Raw genomic sequence first — 17983 nt, 5'->3', positions numbered from 1 at the left:
GGAACATGGATTAAATGTAATTTTTTTTTAATTGTTGTTTACATGCAGTGGAGCTGTTTACCAGTGGCCAGGCTGTTCTCAGGACTGGCTGTTGCTCCTACAAGAAAACATTTTGGAGGAGGGATACTTTTGTCTGGCAGCATATCACCAGCAAAAATCAAAGCACTGTGTGAACAGGAGGAGACAGCTGCTGTTTGTAACATCCCAAAACTGTTTGGGGCTGCTGTCCTGGGAAGAAAACGGGAGGAAAGAAGGGTGTAAGTTGATCTGGTCTGTTCACACAAGCAAGATTTGTTGGTGACCTTGCTGAGGAACAGCAGCTCCTAATCACCACTGTTTGGCTCATGGCTGGGCCATGATGGGGGAGTCATTGAATTTTGGTGTATTTGTACTGTGTAGCTGCACAGTTTCTAGGGGAATTTTATTCTTTTTCTGAAATTAAAGACAACCATCCCTGTCCCCAGCCCAGCCAACTCCCTGTGAACCCGTCCTAGTGGGAAACAGCCCCTCTTCTTTTTTCCAGCCTGCATCCTGCTCACCTCACCACGTTGAGATTAATTTCTGGTGTTTTCACCAGTTTTGCTGCACTTTTTACTCTTTCTTTTCTCCCTGTTATGAATTTCCTACAATGAAGTGTTTGTTTTTGGGGGCTGGAGCAAAACATTGGTGTAGAAGAACAGGGTTTAGAGCCAAGAAGCAGGACCTGGCTGGGGTTTCATCTCTCTTAAACTCCCATGCTGCAGAGGAGGTTAATTGCAGCTGGGCTGTAAATGCCAGGCTAGAGAAAACAGATACCATAAAAACAGAGAAAAATCCATTCTCTCTGTGCTTTTGAGGTTAAAAGGATTGATTTTGGGGGTCAGGGAAGGCTGTTCAGCCTCCAGGCCAGTCCAACACAAGCCAGTGCTGCAATATGTAGAAATAAGGGCTGCTCTGGGGGTAGAGGGGTGCAGGATTGAAACTCCCTGGGGCTCCACCAACCATGTATGAAAATTTTTTCCTTTTAAAATTTTTTAAAAATGATTTTATTCTACTGAAGGGTTTAGCTTCTGGAGTATTCCATTAGAGGTAAAAGCAGCAATGAAAATGATAGCATTTTCATTGAGTGAGATGATTGGTACCCTTTTTGAGTATAATAGCAGAAAAAAAAAACCCCAAAACAAGTGGGTCAAATTTTCTAAACTTCTCCAGGCTAAAGTGTGGTTTGTATGGTGAGGTTGGGGAGGGTCCCTCTGGTTTTGCAGGTGCAGATTTACAGCTGCAATTCAGCTGATGCAGTATCACAGTGGAGGCTCCTGACATCTCATGGGATAACCCCAAGGTCCACATTAGTGTATGATGAGCTGGGCTGTGGCACGGAAAAAAATGCTGCTTTTAAAGACCAGATGCCAAAATGGATCTAAATGACGACTTGTGTGAATTTTCCTGTCATTTCATCCCTCCCTGGCAAATAGATCTGTGCTTAGAGGGAGGTTTGGCAGGAATGTGTTTGTTACAGGTGTCAGATGTGAGCTTCATGTGTGAGCTCCTAACAAACACCAGGTGCTAATGGGGTGTGCAGCAAATGAGGGGGCCATGGGGGAATTTGGAAGGATGGACGATCAGAGGACAGGCTCCAGCTCTCCCTCTTCAGGACATTTGGTGCAAGCAGAAGTTTAGTGAGAACCATGACTAATCCTGGACCTCCCCAGACAGATAAGGGGCAGTGCAGGTGCTGCCGTGTGATTTCAGCTTTCCTAATCAGTGCTGAAGAGGATAAGGAGAGACAAGGAAAGTGTCCTTGGGAAGGCAGCACATGGAGGAGGAAAAGCCACCAAGGAAGTAAACACAGGTGTCACCAGCCCCAAACAACGACCTGCCATGGCTATAAAAATCACCAGGCTCAGACTTCGTGGCCACCTTTACCTTAAAGGTGCCAGATCTGCTGGACCTCTGCAGAGACCATCTCCAATCTCCTGGGACTGCCAGAACTTTCAGCCGAGGATTGGTGAGATCTCATTATTGGGGTCCTACTCCTTCTCTCCTTTGCTGCACCCACTCCTGTGTCCCTTCCCTGTTCCCTCCCTGGGAGCCGGCGGCTCACAGCAGCTGCTGGCCTGGCCGTGGCCTCCTGTCCCCACCTTCCCCTTCCTGTGTGCCCAGGCTCGGTGTCCCCCCGGGGGCTTTTCGGACAGGTGGGCTGTGGGGTTGCAGCCTTGCTCTGTGGAGGGGTTGGAGGGATTTTCCTGTGTGCTGGTGTGTTATGGTAGTTTTGCCCTGAGACGGAGCTGTCTCAGATCTCATCCCCTTCACCATGATGAGCGACATCGTTAGCAGTTGGAAGCTGGAGCAGTTTGTGCTCCAGAAGTGTCTCCCCCCGATTTGGTCACCGGGGTCTTTCCAGGGCCCAGACGCGTACCAGCAGCTGTGCCAGCAGTGGGAGAGCTGGTCAGAGGAGAACAAAAAGCCCAAACCCACTAACAAGTGTAAGAAGCGAGCGGCTTTGCAGGGTTTGCTGATGGTAGGCAGGGAGTTGTCCAGATTGGTGAAGGAGGCTCTTGAGAATGTGCAGAACTTGGAGCAGGCCAAGGAGGAGCTCAAAGTCCAGGTGGACAACCTGCGGGCGGAGGTGCAGGGTTTGTGTGGGGACTCTCTGCGGAGCGCCGTGGAGATCACCCGGCTGGAAAGCAAGCTGGGCTATGAGAAGCTCAAAACAGAGGAGCTGAAGAAGGAGGTTGGGAAGTGGATCGGGGAGACCCATGACGCGCAGAGCGCGGTGCGGGCGGTCCTGCAGGATGTCCAGCGGGACCGGGGCACGGGCCCTGATCACAAGGTATGCCACGCCAAGATCCAGGAGCTGGAGGCAGAGCTGGGGGTGTCAAGGGGCATCGTGGCTGCCATTAAAGGCAAGAGGGCCCCGATGGGGAATGGTGAGGGGGAGGACTCCCTGGACCTGCACCCACCCCACTACGATTATGAGGATGATGTGTGGGGTGCTAACGGCCCCACCAGGCCGTCCCCCTACGCTCCTCTGCGGGAGGAGGTGTGCCAGCTGCAAGCAGGGGAGGTAGAGGCTCCCAAAGATAAAAAGGTCCCCCACGATGAGCCAGTCACCCATGCCCCACTCCAGCCCATAGACACCAACAGGGCTGTGCTCTGGTTTACCCCCGAGCAGCTTAAGACAGTGGGGAAGATGCTGGGGCCGCTGACAAAGGAGACAGCGATTAACTGGCTGTCCAGGGTCCAGCGTCTGCCCAAGTGCCAGAATGGCAACTTTGTGAGTGACCTGATAGACATTGTGAGAAAGTGCATGAAAGCGGACGATTTCGCGGCACTGCCGGGGGATGTGCAGATGGGCAATGTGCAGGATATTGGGGATGTCCAGCTGGCTGTGCTGAAGGTGTTCTTCCCAGAGGTCAACCCCTTAGTGCTCTTCCACCAGGAGAAGCAAAACCCCGAGGAGAGGCCCGATGCCTATGTTAACCGTAAAAAGATGCTCTACCAGATGGCCGGGCTGCCTGGCTCAAAGGACTCCCCCCTTGATTTTGACAGGCCTGAATTCAAGGAGCCGCTGGTGGTGGGGCTGACACCCCCACTGCGGGTGATTGCTGGTGGGGATGCAGCCAAAAAGCCTCTGTCAGAGCTGGAGCAGATCCTGAACCAGAATTTTGAGTTGCAAAAGCAGGCATTCCCAGGGTACATGTTGGGGGGGAAGAAAGGGAAAACCATGGCCATGCCTTTCCAAAATGCAGGGATGAGAAAAATGCAAGGAGACAATCGAAAAGATCCTGACGTCAAGGGGGGGCTGGGGAAGGAGAACCAGCAAGGGCTGAGGTTTCAGAAGTCTAACCCTTGGCGGGCTGAGCTGAGGAAGCGCTTGATAAAATACGAGAAACAGGAGGACATTGATGGCTTGCCGGATGCGGAGCTCTTCCAAAAGCTGGCCCTGCATGAGGCCAAAAAGCACAGCAGCTCCCACCTGATTGACCCGGGGTCTAAGGCTCAGCAATAGGGCTGCCAGGCACCCACATCGCCCCTTTTTGTGGCACCGATTAAGACCGATTTGTGGGGGCGCCTGATAGTTGATACAACTATTGGAGGAGGGGTGCTTGGACAAGTGATGTTAATTAATACTGGTGCCTCTTATTCAATTCTGAATATGGCCCCCGGCAGAGCCGGGATCTTCCAAACCTCTGAAATTATTGAACTGACAGGGCCCAACGGCCAGAAATCCTCAGTGCCGTTCACAGGGCCCATACCCTTTGAAATTGGGGCTGCCAAAGGGTCTGAAAAATTTGGGAAAATGGAAATGAAAGGAAAGCCAGGAATTTTAGCCATCTCTGCACTTACAAAGATGGGGGTGGTGGTGGACCTGGCAAACCAAGCATTGCTACACTGCCTACAAATTGATTTGCCCGTCATCCCGGCAAGCCACAGGGTGATGTCAGTGAAAGCCCCTGAGAGCCTGGTCCACCCTGAGTGGGAGCCACGGGTGAAACGGGTCACAGAGCAGTTCCCCCAGGTCTGGGCAAGGAGTAAGCTGGACTGTGGGCAGATTGATGCTGCTGTGTCAGTCAAAGGGCCGGATCCGCCTCCTCAGCCTCAGCCCTGGTACCCGGCTGAGGCTGAGGACAGCTTGTGGGACACAGTCAAAACCTTGCTGGACCAGGGCGTGCTGGTGGAGCAGCAGAGCACCACCAACGCCCCAGTGTGGCCCCTGAGGAAAGCTGATGGGAAAACGTGGAAGCTGACAGTTGATTTCAGCACCCTGAACCAAGTCACCCCGGTGCTGACCTCCACAGTGGTCAAGTATCCCAACATCATGGCAGCCATCTCCCGGGGCTCCGAGTGGTTCTCGGTGCTCAGCCTGACCAGCCCATCACTTGCCATCCCCTTGCACCCCGAGTCCTGGCACAAGTTTGCCTTCACGATTCGAGGGCGGCAATTCGCTTTCACCCGAGTCCCCCCGGGTTTCCACAATGCCCCTGCCATCTGCCACGCCCGCGTGGTGAGGATGTGGGAGCAGGTCAGCCACCGGGAGAGCGTGCTGTCCTGTGCTGGTGATATCCTCATCCACACCCAGACAAAGGAGAAGAACCTGGAGGTGCTGGCAGAGGTGCTGGGGGCTGTCCAGAAGACAGGCTTCAGGATCAACCCCACCAAGGCCCAGCTTTGCTGGAAAGAGGTCTCCTTTTTGGGGGTGGCCGTGGGGGAGGAAGGGCGCTCACTGGAAAAGCAGAGGGTTGAGCTAATACAGAAGATGTCAGCACCGTCTGATGTCACCACCCTGAGGTCCTTCCTGTCTCTCCTGAGGTTGTGCCGTGAGTTCATTGAGGGCTATGCAGAGAAAACCGCCCCCCTTTGCCACCTCCTGAAAAAGAACAGCCCCTGGGAATGGGGGCCAGAGCAGGACGAGGCAGTGAAGACCTTAAAGGAAAGTGTGGCACGAGCCCCCATGCTGGCCCATCCTCAGGGGGACAGACCCTACGTTCTGCAGCTGGCCAGCACGGGCAGGGGGCTGCAGGCCACCCTGGGCCAGCAGCACAGTGCCAACCTGCTGCCTGTGGCCCACGCCTCGCGTCTCCTGACGCCAGCTGAGCAGCAGTTCAGTGACTACGAGAGGGAGGCTTTAACCTTAACCTGGGCCCTGCAGCACTGGGAGTACCTGGTGGGGTCAGCCCCTGTGCTGCTGAGGACCTCCTGCACCCCGGTGAGGTACCTCTTGTTGGGAAAGGGGGATGAAGGTCCCCTGTGCTGTCCCAGGATGGCCAACTGGGCGTTGGCACTGCCCAACAAGGAGGTCCCCGGGGACCCCTCCCCTGGTGCCTACAGGGTGGGAATCAGTGCAGAGAGGGACGGGGAGGCACCGGGAATCTCCCTTACCGACCCCAAGCCATGGCGGGCACCCCTCTTTGAGAGCAGCCTCAGCCTGGAGGAGGCCAAGGCGAGAGGCTACGTCGTGTGGTTCGTGGATGGGTCCAACTACTACGAGGAAGGCGTGCCCTACACGGGCTACGCCGCTGTCAACCGGGGCACGGGGGAGGTGGTGAAGGGCAGGTGCCTGCCGCACTCCATCCAGGCCGCCGAGCTGGTGGCCGTGATGGCCGCCCTGGAGAACACGCCGGCCGACAAGCCACTGGCCATCTTCTCAGACTCGGGCTGGGTGGTGCGTGTGGCGCTGGAGTGGCTGCCCCTCTGGAGGGAGAGGGACATGCAGTCTGCTGACGGCAAGCCCGTCACCTATGCCAAAAAGCTGCTGTACCTTGCAAGGCTGGCAGAGCAGAGGGTGTGCCCAGCACAGATCGTTAAAGTCAAGGCCCACAAGAAGGGAACAGAGGAAGCCAAGTGGAACAAGGAGGCAGATGCCAAGGCCAAGCAAGGTGCCAAGGAAGGGCTGATGTGGAAGGCCAGCAAGATATCAGAGAAAGGTCCAGTGTCGGTGGCTCCCAGCAGGCACTGGGAGAGTGTGGATCTGGTGGGCTTACAGGCACAGGACCCCAGGCTCCGGGAGTTAGCGCAGGGCAGGGAGTACAAAGGGTGTAAGGTGTGGAAAGACGTTTCAGGGCTGGTCCTGGCACGGCGGGAGGGGGCAGATTTCCCAGTCTGGGTGGTGCCTGAACTGGTCCGGACAGAGCTTGTGGCCCTGGCCCATGAGCAGGGGCATCTGGGGACAGACAAGACCATGGTGAGGCTGCAGGGTGTTGGGTGGTGGCCCGAAATGAGAGAGGATGTGGAGAGGTATGTCAATAACTGCCTGACTTGTGCAGCCAACAATACTGATGCCAAAACAGCCAAAGCCATCCTGGGCCACCAGAGGGTTTCTGGGCCATGGAGCAAGTTGCAGGTGGAGTTTATTGGCCCTCTCCCCCAAACAGCCCAAGGCAATAAGTACTGCCTGGTGGTCAGTGATATCTTCACCAAGTGGGTGGAAGCATTCCCAGCTCGAAACAACTCAGCCAGTGCAACTGCAAAGATCCTGGTAGAGCACATCTTCTCACAGTGGGGCATCCCAAAGGAGATCCACTCAGATCACGGCCAGCGCTTCATCGGGGAGGTCACAAAAGGGGTGTGCCAGGCCCTGGGAATCAAACAAAAGCTTCACATCACAGGGCATTTCCAGAAGCCAGTCTCAGCAGAGGGGCCCAACCAAACACTGAAGGCAGCGCTGAGGAAGCTTGTGAGCCAGCAAAGGAAAAACTGGGATCATAAGCTCCCACTGACCTTGCTGGCACTGAGGGGGTCTCTGGCATCTCAAACACTTTCTCCCCCAAAATTTCCTCCTGCAAGAGACCCGAAGTTTCTGGAGCACTGGTGGCAAGGAGGGGAGCCCCCGGATGAAATGCAGCCCCGCGTGCTGATGGACAGGTGGGTCCACGACATGCTGAGGACGGTGTCAGCCACCTACCACCAACTGGCCTCAGTGCAGGAGACCAGCATCCCTAAGATGGAAAAGCAGTTGGGAGTGCTACTGCGCCCCGTGGAGTGGAACACAGGGGACCTGGTGATATACCGAGGGGTTAGGGAGAAGAACCAGGTGCTGGAACCCCAGTGGCTGGGGCCTGTTAGGGTTGTGAACAAGGCCAGCCCCTCTGTGTACCAGGTAGAAATCAGAAAAGGGGCAAAAACGCAGGAGAAGTGGTTCCATTCTTCACAATTAAAAGCATGGAAGGGAAACTAACGGGGCTGGAGAGCCCGCCTTGCTTATGTTTTGCAGATAAAGGAAAATGGAAGGCGATTGTGACCAGCGGGAAGGGCGAACTTCGTGGCATCACCAGCCCTGTTTGTGCTGCGGGGAAAATGCTTTCAAATTTGTGATTGCAGGAGTTACTTTGCTTTCTGGTATGTGCATAGTGCTGAGCACCCAAAGTGTCCAACCAACCCATCAGCACCTTGGACAAGATGTCATTCATTCTCACTTAGAAAGGCACCTTGACACACAGGCCACAGCCCAGCACAGGGTTAGGAGGCACACAAAAATAGGGACTGATTGGCCCTGGTCCCAAGCTTACATAAAACATACGGGAATTATGGGATTAAATTCTAACAAAAACTTTAATTTGTCAACAGTGGTTATGCATGGGGCAGAGGTGTACTTGGAAAATGAGTGGGGCTGGGATAGCACAAACAGACTTCCACAGCTGCTGGGGAAGGTGGGACAACAAATAAAGGTGGGGTGCAGGGTAATTAACGGATCTACTCACCAGCAAGTAACTCAAATCTCTGTCACTGAAGTAAAAACTAAGAAAGATCAGAAAAAAATCTGTGCTGTGGAGAAATTGGACTGCTGGTACAATTTTACTTTGGTCCAGCCAGTCTTTGTGGTTTGCCTCTGGGCACACAACAGCGTGGGGCTGTCCTTTAAATTTAAGATCAGCACCACAGCACCCTCCTTTGCTGCCATTAAGATCTCAAAGTGCCATTTTTTGGCCTGGCATGCAGCCCCTTATGCTGAAATTGGCAACCAGGTAAAACTGGAAATTAAATACTCCCAAGAAAGTGTAGCTGACCCCATGCAAATTAATGGCACAGCTGTGACAGTCACAGCCCCTAATGGCCGCAAGTGGATCATTCCATTGACCTGCCTCTGTGAGACCAAAACACTTGACAGATCTGAATTAGACACGGATGCTTCCTGGTATAATCAGGATTATGGACGCTGCCCACACCTGATCATAACCCTCCAGGTGTGGTGTCAAGGAAACCTGAGCGTAGAAATGTCCCCTGAACTTGGAGGGAAGTGGTGGATAGGAGGCCCCGAAGGATTTAAAAAAGAATTTGTCATCACTGCTGTCATGGCCCCTTTTGTTTCCAAAATAGGTCCTTATGTAGTGAAGAAAAATCACATCCAGGAGCTGTTGACAGGGCCTGTCCGGTCCCTAAAGAAGGTGGTGCTGTCTCTGTCCACTGTTAATATTTCCTCTGTCAGACCACACTGTGCCCCCTTCCTGCCCACTCTGCACGCTGGCTGGCTGGCGTGGCTCCACAGCCGCTCCCTCCAGGGCACCCGGGCCAGGAGAGACCTGCTGGCCACAGCTCTGGGAGGAGGAGGAGCCGGCCTGGGAGTCCTCAACAGCATGAATGCTGAGGTCTTGGCAAACAAGCTGGAGACTGTCACCTCGGGCGTGCAGGGCCTCCTCAAGCCCCTGAACTCATCCCTGTCCAGCCTTGGGATGGGGCAGTGGCTTGTGTCAGAGGTGCTGCCCACCTGGGAACAAATAAGTGAGAAAGACCATCAGGTGCTGTTGCGAGCCCTGGGCATCGAACAAAGTAACGTCTCCCTTGCTCTTAGCTGCATCCAGGCCCAGATGTGGGTGCAGAGTGTTGTTGCAGGTATCCTGAGAGACGGCGACAACGGCGTCCTGCCCACTGAGATCCGAAAGATCGTGTGGGACGCGGCCACAGACAAGGAGCGGCAGCTCCAGGCCTGGTGGAGGCTCGTCAACTTCACCCACGACCAGGCCCTCAACGCGGTCATTGCCCACGTCCTCACTGTGGCCGAGGCTCGCATTGAAAAGGTCTACCCCATCGTGGCCCTGGGGGTGAACGCAAACGGGTCTGTGGTCTACCCCCTGGAGCACCGCATGTGGGCCAGGGTGTCCGACGGGAGGTGGCAGACGGTAGATTTGGAAGCCTGCATTTTGGAGAGGGGGCTGGGATTCATTTGCGAAGACGATGCCCTTAAGGCGAGCGATGTGTGCTTTGACACCAAAGAAGGGGAGTGCCACTTTGAGATCAACCCCCAGAGCAGCAACAAAACCATGTTAGTGTACGTAGGGAAGGGCTGTGTGTGCTTCAGAACGATGTGTAAATACGTGCAGATTAATGAAGCTTATAACCAGAGCGTGTTTAGCGACTCAAATATGTGTGCTTGCAATGTAGCTACTATTAGAGGCTGTGATTTTGTGTATAAACCACCCGTGTTTACTAGCCAGTTGTTAATCAGAAACTATACCTTGTATCGTAGTATAACCCCGACCCCCATCGGTATGGATTTAGCACTCCTAAAAGAAATGTTAGAGCATGCAAATTTGCAGCAGCTGCTAGAAAATGCCAAGGCCGAATCCAAAAAGATCTTAATAACAGTTCACCACGATGGTAAAGTTATAAAACAGGTAATGGAAAGAATTAAGAGGGCGGGAGAACACCACTGGTGGGAAGTGTTTTTCGGCTGGTCCCCCACGGCCACTGGCATCTTCAACACGCTGCTGCACCCTGTTGTAGTCGTACTGCTGATGCAAATCTGTGTGTGCTTTGCCATGGTAGCCACTTGTTACCGGATGAGGCAGGTGAAGGTCTTCTTTGATAACCAGGTGAAAGAAGCGGGGCAGGCCAAGAGCCTCCTGAAATAGTCAAGGGCAAGACTGGGTTGGCCTCTGTGTTTGCCACCAAGAAGATCTTTTGGCTCCGCTGTTGGCTGCAACCCAGTAGGCGTTGAGCGGTGGGGACACACGCCATGCCAGACCTTGATGAGAGGGATGGACTCCTCTGGCACCAGAGGGCCATCCAGGAGAGGAGGACAGGCCAAGCAGCCTGCAGGTGGCATGAGTCACAGGACGGCTGAGGTTGGAAGGGACCTCTTGAGGGGTTTCATTTAGTCTGAACCCACCTGCTCAGGCAAGGTCACCTAGCGCAGATTGCCTAGGACTGTGTTCAGCTGGGCTTTGACCATCTCCGCAGATGGAGACTCCACAACCTCTCTGGGCAAACCTGTTTCATTGTTTGATCACCCTCATAGTAGAGAAGCAAAAGTTAGCATAAGTAACTAGGTTTTGAACTTCCCATCCCCAAATATTAATGTTGAGAAGCTGCTCTTGTGTGATTTAAGAGTCCTTAAACCAGGGAAAAGGGGGTAAAGAAAGCTAAGGACACTGTCTTTGGAAGGAAAGGGAAGGAAATGTAACACCTGAGCTTGGAAAAGCACCCACTGAAGACAATAGGGATGTGAACAGCCTCAAAGACTTGAAAAGATGGTAAAAGATGAGCAGAACAGAAGACCCTGTAATCACCATGGACTTTAAGGAGCTGAATCCACATGGACCTGTGCAGCACCACCTCCAGGCTCCCAAGGCTCCCAGCACGTCTGGCCAGCGGATTGGTGAGATCTTGTTTCTGGAGCCTGGACATCACTGCTTTGCTTTGCTTTTCTTAGTTGTGCCTGAACTCAATAAATCTGTGTGTTAGAGAATGAGCTGTCTGTTCAATCACTGCCTCTCCCTCACTCCCCAGGTTTGTTCCTTTGACTACATTGGGAAAGAGAAATCCTGGTAAATAGAATAATAATGTGGGGTTTTTTTCTCTTTTATAAGCCCAGATCTCTCACTTGTTTTTTATCTGCAGAATATTCACTCAAACACTCAAACAAAGATTTCTGCCTTGGGCTGCACAATGGGGCTCTGAGCTGATGCACAGACTCATCCCCCTCTCTCACTCTGCCTCTCCTCACCTGCATCTCTCCCCTGCCTCTGAATACAGAAAGAGGATCAAAATACACATAGGGGGTCTCAAACAATTTTAAAACATGGGCAATTAAAAAAATTAGAATAATTACCTCGTTTCCAGCCCATGTTCAATTTCATCTCAGAGGTGCTGCACTCTCTGAGAATGGGGCACGGGGTGGGGGGATACACAGACAAAAACCTCTTTGCAATTCAGGTTGAAATAAATAAAGTCCTTTAACCCAGCAGAAACCAAGTGAAAACTGAGAAATTAATTTAAACCCCACTTTTCACAACCACCAGGCTGGGAAGTGCAAAGAAATATCATGCTGCTACAGCACAGGTGTTTCAAAGAAATGCAAAACTTTCATAAAGACACTTCCCCTTAAAAATATACATTATAACTGACTTAATGAAAATATAAATAAATAAATCATGGTCTAAGCCCATACAAATCCATATTTTCCTTTCCAAAAACCACGAATACACTCCCTTCACCCTTAGGATGGGAGGTTGAACTCTCCCTTCATCTCTCCCACCTGACTGGGAAGGGGCCATTACCTGGTGCCCTCTACACTTTACTGCTCCCTTCAGTTTCCCCTTCACAAAGTCTCAGAGAAAACACATGGTTATTTTGGTTAAAGCACCTTTCTTACTTGCTAACACCTCACATGTTTCATGAGAACCAATTTTCCAGTGAATAATTACCCTTTTATACACAGCCTTTACCCCTTAAACCTGTTTTGGGACCGTGTAGCAGAAAAAAACCCACAGAAAATTCCCATGATCCACTCTTCAATCCCAAACATGCACAGTGAGTGTTGTCCAGCAGGGATTAGCCTGGGAGTGATGATATAGCCATAGGGAAAGGGGTTCCTACACCTACACACAGGTTTTAGCTGAGCACAGAGCCCTGCACGTGCATCCTCTGCAGCTGCACCGAGCTGCTCCCTCTGCACAGCTGGCCCATGTGTGCACGTGGGTTGGGAAAGTTTAGAAAACTATGAAGTTTCCCCCCCTTTGCTGCCATTTGTTTATCACCACAAAGCAAGGAGGGTGTTTTCACAGCAACAGCACAATTGCTGTGGCTGGGACACGGTCAGGGTTGCAGTCTGGGGGCAGGACTTCAGGATGTGGCTGCTTTTCCAGCACTTTCAGTAGATCCCAGAAAAGATTCTACCCATTCTGCCTGCTCCTCTGAGTCAGATGGGTAACACAACTGGATTTATTTCCTGGTCGTTTTGTCCCTGTCCTCTCTGCTTTGGGACAGAGTGGACTCTGTGCAGTACATGTGAGCTGTGGCCTGTGGAAGCTCCCCATCCATCCACAATGCTCTGGCTTCCCTCAGCTCCAACTAGGCAGGTCAAAGAGGCAATTCTCAGCTCTAGCCCAGCCTGGCTGCCTCTGTGCCAGGTTGTGAAAAGGTCACTAGCCCCACTGACCTGGCTCCATGGCAGGAATTCAGATTAAATTCTGAAAATTAGGGGTTAAGGTGCTACTGAGAAGCAGTTTTGACTCAGCCTGAACAAAGTGATGTAAAAAGAAGCCTTGGTGGAACCCCAGACCTGCTGGGGTCCTCTGAAGAGTCTAAAAAACACCCATAAGGGACAGAAATGTACCAAACACATAACTTAAGACAAGGTAAGTGCTGATCTCTGGATATAACTCATGAGACTGCAGAGATACTTCTCTGTGATTTCTCTTGTGTACCTGGCGATGGACATTTCCTGCTGCAGCAGACCCTGGTGGTTTGGAAGGTGGCCTGCAGTCACACAGAGGTGCCACAGCAGGTTCTCACTCCATCTGAGCAGACACAGAGTCTCCATCTCCTCCCAAGCACAGGTGAGAGGCTGTGTGGAGATATCTGATCATGGCCATCTCCAGAGCCAGCCCTGGGGTAAGGACCTAGCAGCTACCCTGAACCTAAACACCCCACAGAGGCACAAATCAAATGCAGAAGGAATTTGCACCTTGGTCCTTCCCTGGCCAGGCTTGTACCTGAGCATGTTGCTCAGAAAAAGCTCAGACTTGGATTTCCCACCCCCAAAGAGATTACAACATTGTATTTTCAGAAAAATGTTCAACAAAGCTTGGGGGTTTTTGGGGGAGTTCTGTCTCTGAAGCCCTAAGGACCATCAAGATTCATTTCACACCTCTTTGGGCAGGGCAGATTTCTCTGACAGAGCTGCCTCTCAAACCCATCATCAGCATTTTAACCACTGTCACCCTCTGCTGTTAACTTTGCTTTTCAGGCTTGAGGCTTGGCCATGGCTCTTTTTCTAGGCTTTCCTTCTCCCTCTTCCCTCTTTCCTACCTCCAGCTTTTATCCCTTCCTGCACCAGCTGCTTTCCACCTTCCTTAACACCTCTTTTCTTGCTTTTCAAGTGTGACTGTCACTGCAGATCATCCTTCAGGAGTGAGAAAGCCCCAGGGACAGTGATAGAAGTGCAGTGATATAACCTGGCTGATCACAATTTGTTACGTGTGGGCATGATGGAAGAAAAGAGCTTTAGGCAGAGGAATAAGGAAGAGCATCAGAACTGAGAGGTACAGTAAGGAGAATTGGTTTGAGAGATAAAATGCTGGGTAGCTCATCTGGGATGTGGGACAGATTATGGTTTGTGTTGATTTTTTTTTCTCTTTCATAGAGTCTCAGAGAAATCCTGTGATGTGCCAGCACTCAGCAGGAAGGGAGATGCTTGATTTATTCCTCACAACAGCCTCAGGAAGTGATCAGATCTACATCAGCCTGGCTGAGAAGGGTCATGAATAACTCAGCAGGGACTTAGTTTACTCTTAGGAGTGGTGAAATGACTGAAGATGTGTCCTGCAGAGGGGATTCTTGTGGGTTCACTCATCTTCTTAGAAATAAAACACAATTGAAACAAATTCCAATTTTGAGAGATACTTGTCATTAATGTGACTGTTGAATTTGGCAAGCCTAACAAAAGACTGTAATTAAGAATTAGGCCTTCTACAGCATGGGACAATCAAAATGCCCTTGTTCCTCCAGCTGCTCTCAGCATCTTCACCTGTGGATAGGAGTCACAGTCATGTGGAAAGAGAATAAGACATGAAGTTACTTGAAATAGTGCAGGCTAGAAGATATGGGGGGAAAATACCTGCCTTAAAAACCCTGAAGTTATCCTTCCTCTCCATTAGCAGATGTTGCAGTAAGGCTACAAAGATGCCTGTTTGCTTATGTTTGCTTAAGCAAATGGCACCAGAAAGTCTATTAAAAATTGCTAAAAATAGAAAAAGAAACAAAGGTTCATTTGTTTTAACAGCACACCCACCAATGAAGAAGAGAGCACCACCACAACAGCAGTGGTATGTGTGTCCTCACTTCCTTCACACTTCATCAGAAACCTCAGTGGTAACCTTGACCCAGTGAGCTGCCAGAGCAGTAAAATCATGATGAGAGGGGATGTGGCTGTGAGATGAGCACTGGAGGGTGGATAAGGCCACGTGGCGAGGTAGAGATGGACACCAGCTTGGGGAGGCTGTGTCAGCCTCCTTTCCTTCTCCAGCTGTGCCTCTCACTGCTCTGAGCACAGAGTGGAGAGATGAAAAGTGCAGGGCAGGCAGGGGCTGGCTCTGCTGGGGCTGCTGACACAACACCTCCACCACAGAGGTCGGCACCCGGCAGCCCCAAACACGTGCGGTCGGATTTCTTCACTTGTTGAGCTAAAAAAAAATAAAGGAGAGACGGAAAAGAGCTGTAAACAAGCCAGGCAGGCAGTGAACAGCTGGCATCACCTTCTCCATCTGATTTGAGAGGGTTTTTTCTGAGAGCAAAGCCACTTCCATGAAATCCCCTCATTTTAAGGGCAACTCTAAGGAAATGAGTCTAAGGAAAATCTCATTTTTAGGCTGTGATACCCTTAGAGAGCGACCTGGAACAACTGAGCAGGGAAGAGACATGCATCCCAAGAGTTTTTAAAAAATATCACAGAACTGCAAATGCTTGAACAGACACAACTGCCAGCAATGCCAGCTGCTGCTCATTCACAGGTGGTCCCAAAATGCAGACTTCATTTAAATCTGACGGGATCTGATGCTGTTTTCCAGGATACAACTCTACTATCATGGTTTTGATTTCACATCAGCTTCCCAGCTATCCTTCTCCATGCTGAGCACGACAGCATGGAGCAGGGATGGAGCTCACCTGTGAAGAAACTGCTGCTGCACACTCAAATTTGAACACTACACACAGTACAGGTGAAAAAGGTGCCTTCCCAAGGGACCCTGAGGTCTCTGCATCATGAGCACCACTGACATGAGCTACTGGGCCCAGGGACCTCTGTGCATGCACAGATGTTGCTCTTAAAGGTGAGCCCAGGTGCTGCCCTAGAGAAACCCACAAGAGCTGAGCCCACGGTGCCCTGACCTGGACTTGAAACTGCAGCACCAAAACTTCTCTTGGCCTCTAAGAAATGGGCAAAAGAGCCAAATCTTGCAGGCTGCTGAGAAGTCCCATGTTTCAGTTGTCACACAGCACCTTGCCCAGACTGAGTGACTCATTTGTCCAGACAGAAATGCAGTTTCCTGGTGCTGCAGCAACACGGGGAGTGCAAAGCAAGAGAGGGAGCATTTCTGGGGTGAAGCTGGGCAAGGCAGAGTGATTTGTTGTATTTCTTTAAGCACAGCAGTTGGCCATGCCCCCAGCATTAGAACTTCTGGATCTGCTGAAGTGAGCCAGAGGAGGCCATGAAGATGCTCAGAGGGCTGGAGCACCTCTGCTATGGTGACAGGGTAAGAGAACAGGGGATTTTCAGCTTGGGAGAGGCTCCAGTGAGACCTTCTAGCACCTTCCATCACCTAAAGAAGCTACACACAGAGACTGATATAATACAGTTCCAAAAGAAACATTTTGAGGGAAAAAGCTCACCTAAATGCAGGAGTTATCACAGCCAATATATTTCTCAAACATCATGATATTATTGATAACTGGGGTTCAGTTTGTGAATCACAACTTGAATTGTGATTGTGAACCACACCTGGATTTATAATGCAGATGGTTTGGAAACATCTAGCACTTAGCTTTGGGGAAAAAAAAACCAACTTCATTTCAACTATTTTTAGGTTAGTGCTCGGAGCACTGCTGGGAACTGTTTCATCCTTAATTCTAAGGAATCCTACTTCACTTTAAAGGTGTTTTTTAAATCTCCCCTCTCCCGGACAAACAGTTTTTCAGTTTTCTCCACAGCTCTCACAGAGAAAAAAACCACAATGTGCTACTTCTTTCACAATCCCCCCACTGAGAATCTAGTTTTATTTCAAACTTTCATATCTCAAGTACAGAAGCAGCAAGGACCCGAGCCTGTCAATGCAGGAAGAAAAGGTCTGTGACCTGAGGGTCTGTGGTTTTGCCAGGTGTTGTTAAATACCAATTCTGCAATGAAGCTCAACTGTGTGACAAGTGGCACCAGCACATTGTGCAAGGTGGGCTCCCACAGGTGGTCAGGACTTGTGGATATGTCAGTCACCCCTGGAAACTTTGATTTAAGCCTACACTCAGTTTCCCACTGACAGCACACTCCTAGGAGCAAATCTGGGCAGGTAGTTTTCTGCAGCCCTCTGAAATTAAAGCAGAATTTTCTTAAATTCAATAGGAATTGATGCCTATACCTTCATTTTGCCAGAAAAAACCCCCAAACCCAATCAAACAAAAAAAAAAGCCACCCCAAAACAAAACAAAAAGCCCCTCAAAAAAACTCCCCAAAATCCCAAACAAACAAGCAAAAAACCCCAAAATACCCCACAAAAACAAAACACCCCAAACCCCAAACAACCCTACCTGGTTGAAACAGCACTTCATTGTTTGCAAGTGTAAATTGAGCTCTGAAAGGGAGATGAAGACCATTTGGTGCCCTTTTCCAAAGCTGTCCCACAGATTTGTGGCACTGCACATAATTGTATTTTCCTATTCATTGGGGGGGGGATTGTGACTATTTTTGTGACACGTGTTTTAGGGTATAATCAAGAACTGTCACAGCTGGTCAGGGTTAAAAAAAGATGCCATGGTTGGCTGCTCAACACCTTGCTCTGAAAACAGAAGCAGGATGGGAATCAGGAGAGACACCAGCAGACCTGGCAGGGCTCTGACCTCCTCCCTCAGGCCATTTCCACCACGGGATGTCCAGAATAACCAGCAGCTACATGTTATGGTTAAAAAAGCTGCAGCTGGGAGTGTTCATCCAGCACCACACTTGTGGTAACTTGTAAGTGATAGGAGAAGCTTGTGGAAGGAGAGTACAAATCTCCCAGTCCTCACCCTGGTGCTTTCCTCTTGGTGTTCTGGCAGATAAACACAGCCAAAAAGCACACTGTCAGCTTCTGTGGTGTGGGATGGCAGTGCTGAAAAAAGCCCTGAATTCAAACAGGCTGTAACAGTTCTCTGACTTGCTCAAACAACTGTTTCACACAGTGACCTGGTTCCACAGATAAATGGCACATTTGAGATGCAGCACAAGGCATCTTTGGGTGATTTGTAATGGTTTTGGTTGAATGCCTCTCAATCTTCAAGGAAACATGCTTGGAAAAGTTACCAGGGTAGATGTGACAAG

The 17983-nt window shown here is 50.8% G+C and overlaps 2 protein-coding genes across 2 annotated transcripts; both read left to right on the top strand.

Annotated features, from left to right (window-relative positions):
• The first annotated feature begins 1693 nt into the window (after nucleotides 1-1693).
• LOC134552640 (uncharacterized) lies at nucleotides 1694-10328 on the top strand. The gene is made up of 2 exons (XM_063401406.1): nucleotides 1694-1987; nucleotides 7694-10328. The coding sequence occupies exon 2, from the start codon at nucleotides 7704-7706 to the stop codon at nucleotides 10326-10328; it is 2625 nt and encodes an 874-aa protein (XP_063257476.1). The 5' UTR covers nucleotides 1694-1987; nucleotides 7694-7703.
• LOC134552639 (protein NYNRIN-like) lies at nucleotides 4100-8924 on the top strand. Its single transcript, XM_063401404.1, has 2 exons — nucleotides 4100-7818; nucleotides 8797-8924. Exon 1 carries the CDS (start codon nucleotides 4100-4102, stop codon nucleotides 7655-7657), a length of 3558 nt encoding a protein of 1185 aa, XP_063257474.1. The 3' UTR covers nucleotides 7658-7818; nucleotides 8797-8924.
• Nucleotides 10329-17983: the final 7655 nt, after the last annotated feature.

This window comes from Prinia subflava, chromosome 7 (genome assembly GCF_021018805.1).
Source record: "Prinia subflava isolate CZ2003 ecotype Zambia chromosome 7, Cam_Psub_1.2, whole genome shotgun sequence".
NCBI lineage: Eukaryota > Metazoa > Chordata > Aves > Passeriformes > Cisticolidae > Prinia > Prinia subflava.
Note: the sequence above shows the minus strand (reverse complement) of the source record. Positions and strands in the feature narration are given on the sequence as shown.

Excerpts from the sequence above, each read along its gene's own strand:
- LOC134552640 (XM_063401406.1), top strand. The coding sequence starts at position 7,704 with ATGGAAGGCGATTGTGACCAGCGGGAAGGGCGAACTTCGTGGCATCAC.
- LOC134552639 (XM_063401404.1), top strand. The coding sequence starts at position 4,100 with ATGTTAATTAATACTGGTGCCTCTTATTCAATTCTGAATATGGCCCCC.